This window comes from Vespa mandarinia, chromosome 2 (assembly GCF_050613455.1).
Source record: "Vespa mandarinia isolate Hongniang chromosome 2, ASM5061345v1, whole genome shotgun sequence".
Classification (NCBI taxonomy): Eukaryota; Metazoa; Arthropoda; class Insecta; order Hymenoptera; family Vespidae; genus Vespa; species Vespa mandarinia.
The window spans coordinates 19,057,501-19,063,528 of NC_140811.1; the positions used below are offsets into that span (position 1 = coordinate 19,057,501).

General features: G+C 32.2%; 1 protein-coding gene across 2 annotated transcripts in view; it reads right to left on the bottom strand.

Moving 5' to 3' along the window:
* The window catches only part of LOC118439565 (uncharacterized), a 6,669-nt gene extending 5,114 nt beyond the window's left edge, over positions 1-1,555 (bottom strand). For both annotated transcript variants that reach the window (XM_085664602.1, XM_085664601.1), the window contains exon 1: positions 658-1,555. In XM_085664602.1, the coding sequence (XP_085520728.1) occupies positions 658-1,531 (874 nt within the window). In that variant the 5' untranslated portion in view covers positions 1,532-1,555. The remainder of the gene's footprint in view (positions 1-657) is intronic.
* Positions 1,556-6,028: the final 4,473 nt, after the last annotated feature.

A 6,028-nucleotide genomic window follows, 5' to 3' on the forward strand; every position in this document is an offset into this window, starting at 1 on the left:
AATAAAGAAAAAAGAGAAAGAATAAGAACAAAAAAGAAAAAAAAAAGAAAGAAGAAGAAGGACAATTACTCCTCGAAACGTTATCATCTCGTTCATCATCTCGTAGAGAACACCGCATTTCCCTTTGCTCTGTTTCGCTCGTTAAATGGTTAAGTCGTTGGACGCTTTCGTTCCGAAGTACAATTTCGTAAGTGAAAATCTGGAGCTCAAAGGTTACCGAACGCGAAAGTTCAAGCTCGAACAATAATAACATTTATCGATCTGTGTTCGATTGTTTCTTAGGGTGTGTCTTAATTACCCCCTCTCCCCTGCCTCACCCACCCCAGCCCTCCCCACCCCCTTCTGCTATATAATTACGAAATCTTTGCGAATAGAAATTCGAATCGTTTCCTGTTAAACTTTCAGTCTGAAACGGAATAATATGAAGCAACAACCCGATGATTAAAATGATTGTTATTTAAAAAAAAAAAAAAAAAAAAGAAAAAAAAAGAAAGAAAGAAAGAAAAAAAGAAAAAGAAAAAAATCTTAAAAGAAAAGAAAAAGAAAATTGATTCAATTTCTTTTGTTCGTTTGTTTTTTTTCTTTCTTTCTTTCTTTCTTTCTTTCTTTCTTTCTTTCTTTTCAATTCTTTTCGTTCTGTTTCGTTTAAAAACGTACTTCTGCCCAACATATCCATGATGCCGCTTTGAAGATTCGAAGCGGTATGTCCCCGATAATCATCGGTGTCGCTCTGATTTCTTTTCTTTCTTAGTGTCTCGACTAATAGGACACCTTGCTGTTGACTATTCAACTTCCTTCTTCTACCTTGTCTGTAACCACTTCCGAAATATTTTTCATAATCCCCGTTGTTCACTTTTCTTTTAATATCTTCCAAAAATTCTTTGACGTTTTGCGTATCATCGTCATCGGACAAAAAGGTATTCGTTCGTTTTGGTATATTCCAAATGTCTTCTTCTTGATCACGATTGAACGTATCATCGTTCCCAATAGTCAACGAATAATATTTGGAATCGTCGTCTTGACCATCATGATCGTCGTCGTCATGATCGTCATCTTGATCCTCATTGTCAGGACGATCGGAATAACGAACGTTAGAAACGTAATGATAATTTTCTTTCTCCGACGTTGGCAACTCCACGATATTTTTCATACTGTTCCCAACGATAGCACGATGTTCACGTAAAAACTTTCCACGTTGATTGGTATTATCGAAGGCAAGATAATCGTTATCTTCATTATCCTCTCGAAAGTTCTTCTTTTCGACATTTCGATTTCGAGTTAAATGAAAATTTTCATCGTCCTCGAAAAATATCGACGGTACGTTAAGTTTATCCTGACGATAGATAGATCGTTGAGTCGTAACCGTTCTATCGTCGAATCTATCGTCCAATCTAACGTCCAATTGGCTACGTTTCCAGGACGACGATGACGTACTCGGACGATTGTAATATATTTTTTTTAAATCGTAACGTACCTGTTCAATCGCGTTCACACCAATGAGAACGATTAGGAACGATCCAACGATCTTCATGATCGATGGATTATTTTAAGAGAGAGAAATAGACAGATAGATAGATAGAGAAAGAGAGAGAGAGAGAGAGAGAGAGAAAATTCGACGAAGACTCCAGTTTTGAGAGAGAGAGAGAGAGAGAGAGAGAAAAAAGGAGGAAGAAAGAAAGGAAGAAAGAAAAAAAGGTTCGTCACTAGGATGATACTTTTTTGAACTTCATCGTTATAAGGGACTCGTTACTCGACTTCATCGTCAACGTTTTCGTATGATAGATCGATTAACGGATAAATCCTTGGATCTTCGTGATAAAATTTGTATATCCCTCGATCGTCTGACGCATGACGATTCGATCGATTGAACCGAAGAAAAACGTGACGAACTTTTTCTCTCGTTTTTTTTTCTTTTCTATTCTTTTCCCCCCCCTTTCTAAAAATGAATCGAGATTATTAATTTTTTGATCACTGGAATATCACCATGGGGACTTTTTATCAAAGATCAATAAACACAGGCCAATAAATATGACGAATAATATTTAGATGATCAATGGAATAAGAGTACTCGGACTCCACGTGGAGAACTGATCTCGATCCGTTGTCCCGAGTCGAAGATCGGACGCCAACGTGGTGGCTAGACGCTTCTCACTGGTGTTGCTGTTCCTAGTGTTGCTGCTGTTGCTGCTTGTTCTTGCTCTCTGCTTTCACCAGCATCGGCTTTCCCAAAGGCAAACCGATGTCACCTCTTCGTCTTGCATTGGCTGACTCCCCACCCTTTCCTTTTCCACGAGGAGACTCCCAAGTACTTACTTACATACTTGCTTGCTTGCTTTCTTACTTGCTTTCTTGCTTGCTTACTTGCTTGCTTATTTACTCGCTCGCTTGCTAACAGCCTTTTCCTTTCCTTTTCTCTACATTCTCATTCATGAATAAAATTCCTATTCTTCTTTTTCTCTATTATTCTAGAAAATTAATTGGCTTTGTTTCTTTACCATTGAAAATCATTTATTCGTGTAATACTTTTGATTTTTTCATTTTTAATATTAAATAATTATCGTAAATCGTTGTTCTTCATTTTATATCGATTATGTTATTTGCGTTTTCTTTTTCATTCAATTTCAACAAAAGCAAAAAAGAAAAACAAAAGAATTGATCTCCAATAGAACTGTAGGATTAATTTCGACAATGCTTCTTTCAATGATTTTCGTAATAATCAGTTTCTTACTTTATCCATGTTTCTTATCTGATTTTTAACAATTGACTTGCAGTGTATACACGATGGTGATTTTCATTGTAGTTTTTTGTACAATCTTTATAATCATTCCTGTCGTATCGATTATGTTATGTCACATTTGTTTTAATGGAAAGAAAAAAAAAGAAAAAAAAAAAAAAAAAAAAAGAAAAAAGAAGAAAAAATGATTTCTGGTGATAATTTTAACAACGATTTTGAATAATTTTCGTAGTATCGACAGCACCGTGTTTAACATTATTACCCTGGTTTCTCTACGTAAAAAAAAGAAAAAGAAAAAAAATAAAGAAAAAAAGAAATAAAGAAAAAAGGAGAAATCATTTTCATCGATCGTAAAGCTAGCGTGCGTAATAAATTCTTTTCGTTTGTAAAAGTTGTCGATGACGATGATTAAAAAAAAAAAAAAATAAAACGAAAAAAAAGAGAGAGAGAGAGAGAGAGAGAGAGAGAGAGATATCACGAAGAGAAATATCACCAGGGTGAAATTGTTTGTTACAATATAAAAACAAAACAATAAGGCCCGTAGTAAATGAGTTCTCGTAGAAAGTAAGCGTTATTGTAAATGGCCTTTCAAGTACGATTCCAATTTCGTCGTCCCTCGTTAACTCGACTTTGAACCGCGAAATTTCTACGTCCTCTTATTCGTGATCGCGTTTCGTTCTATCAACGAGTAAATACATAATAATAACTCTTTTTGAATCGACGATCGAAAAGAGTATACCTAAATAAATCAAAATTATTCATTTTGAAGAAAGAGCATATTAATTATAATGCGATGATAAAATCAATTAATTGTTTAAAATCGATGACATTCGTCTCGTTCAATTGGACGATGTTATCAAAAATATATAATCAGAATGATTCATTTTATAGAAGAAGAAAGAAAGAGAGAGAGAGAGAGAAAATATAAATTATAATATTTAAAATTTAATACAAAATCAAAAATTATTAAATCAAAATGGAAATATCTCATGGGAATTGATTAATTCGAAGAGGACAGAAAATTCTCGGTTGAAATTTAAAAATGAAATAAAATGAAAAAGAAGAAAAGATAAAATGAACGTCCTCCTACGGACCTATTTCAACAAACAATAAACAATAATTTCGTAATTTTACTTCGAGCACCTATACTTTTATAACTCGACAGAAAAAGAAAAAAAAGAACTAGATATAAAACATCCTGTGTGACAAATTTTATATGCACACATATAGTCAAAGGAAAAAAAAAAAAAGAGAAAAACAAAAAAAAAAACAAAAAAAAAGTATTCCTCTTTTGTCGAAAAAAAAAAAAAAACAGTAAAAAAAGAACGACAACCTATATTTTTTTGATCGAAAAAAATTTTCAAAACTTTACAAAGCCTTTATACAATTACTAATATTTGTATTAAAATCAAATGCAAATTCGATTTGTAATATCAGAACCGTGGAGCAAAGGGCAATAACCTTGTTGAATAGATTAACGTAATTATTACGTCAAATAATTTTTATTTTTATTTATACTCTTTTATCCGTTCACTCCCCTCCAAGCCCTCTTTCTCTCCCGCACAAAGATATATAGTTATCTAACTCAGTTTCACATTAATCTTTTTTAACATCTCCATATAAATTCTCATCGTTGACGGACGCGTTTGATTTATTTGTCATTTATATTCATTTCTTTTATTTATTTACTTCTTTTTTTTTTGTCTTCCCTCCCCTTTCTATCTCCTCTCTTTCTATCTTTCTCTTTCACGAGAGTGTTGGCTCGTGGCCGAAAGCAAAGGAAAAGAAAGATTCATTGTCATTCGAAGTGAGTTAAGCGTGTTAGTAGTAGTGGCCTTTCTCTTTCGGTGCCACCATATTTAAAATTCAAGCTAATACGATACCACTCACAGGTCAGGTATGCAGAGTTATGATCGATCGAATCACGTAATTCTCTCCTCCCACTTAATTCATGACGTTTCAGGATAAAAGGAAAGGAAAGAAAAAGAATATAAATACGTATGTATGTTAACGTTAACTTACAACCGAGCTCGTCGAAGAATCTCGTTTGTCTGTTAGAATCGAGAAGATTCTCATCGTTCGAAGATATTTCTTCGTTCTCCGGGAAATCTGTTAAAAATAAAAAAAAAAAAAAAAAAAAAAAAAACAAAAACAAAAAAAAAACAAAAATTGATAACTTTATTAACGAATTGAGAAATAAAAAGAAAAAAACATCTTTCTCCCTTTTTTTTTTTTTCTTTTTTCTTTTTACTAAGAAATTTTCTCATCTTAATTATGTAGAATATTTTCCTCAAAAAAATGTTATATATATATATATATAAATTTGTCTTGAAGTAAATAAAAATTTAATTGTCAAACATATTTAGTTTACAAATAACTGCATCATTTCTAATGTTACTATTTCATTTCCTTTTTCTCTTTTTTTATTTTTTGTTCTTCCTTTACAACAAATTTCGTATAATCTAATATATCTCATACGATCTATCTTAGAATAGAAAAAAAAAAAAAAAATTATTTGATCGTCAGATAAATATATTCATTTTGAAAAAATAATTGCTCCCTTACTTTCGTCATATTTTCATGAGAAATGAATAATTATTACTTACTTTATATTTTAAGTGACAAAGAGGAAGAAGTAGAAGAAGAAAGAAAAAAGAAAAAAAAAAAAAAAGAAAGAAGGAGAAGAAGAAGAACGTGACAAAAAAGAAAATTAAAGTCGAAAATATCGTATAAATTTTTACGAGGACAATAATCGCTTACCAAATTTCGTGAGATATCGATCGTTTCTTCTGTAATTGCCGTGGCACGAGCCGATCAGAACGTAAAGGATGAAGAAGAACGACGATGTGGACGCAATCATTTCTTTTCGTCCGACAGCCGATAAAGATCCGGCGAAAGATTCACTCTCATTCACCGTTTCATTTTCTCACAAACGTTCGTCCCCTCATACATGTTACCTCGTTCCGTCGTGTTATTTATTTATCACAAACGTTTTTTCCCCGATTATTCTCTACTATTATTTACGTTTAAACGTTTTACTTTCTCATACGATCCTATCAAACCAACAAACAAGATCTAAGAAATCTGCCCTTTTTTTTTTCCCTCTGTCGAGTTTAAAAATAGTCCGTGATTAGAAAGAGAAGACAAAGAAAAACATTTTTAATTATTTCCTATTTAAATTCGATTTAATTCGAATAAATCATATATGCGTACACACACACACACACATATATATATATATATATTTTTTTTTTTTTATAAAGGAATCACACGATTGCTTTTGTCGAAACTTTG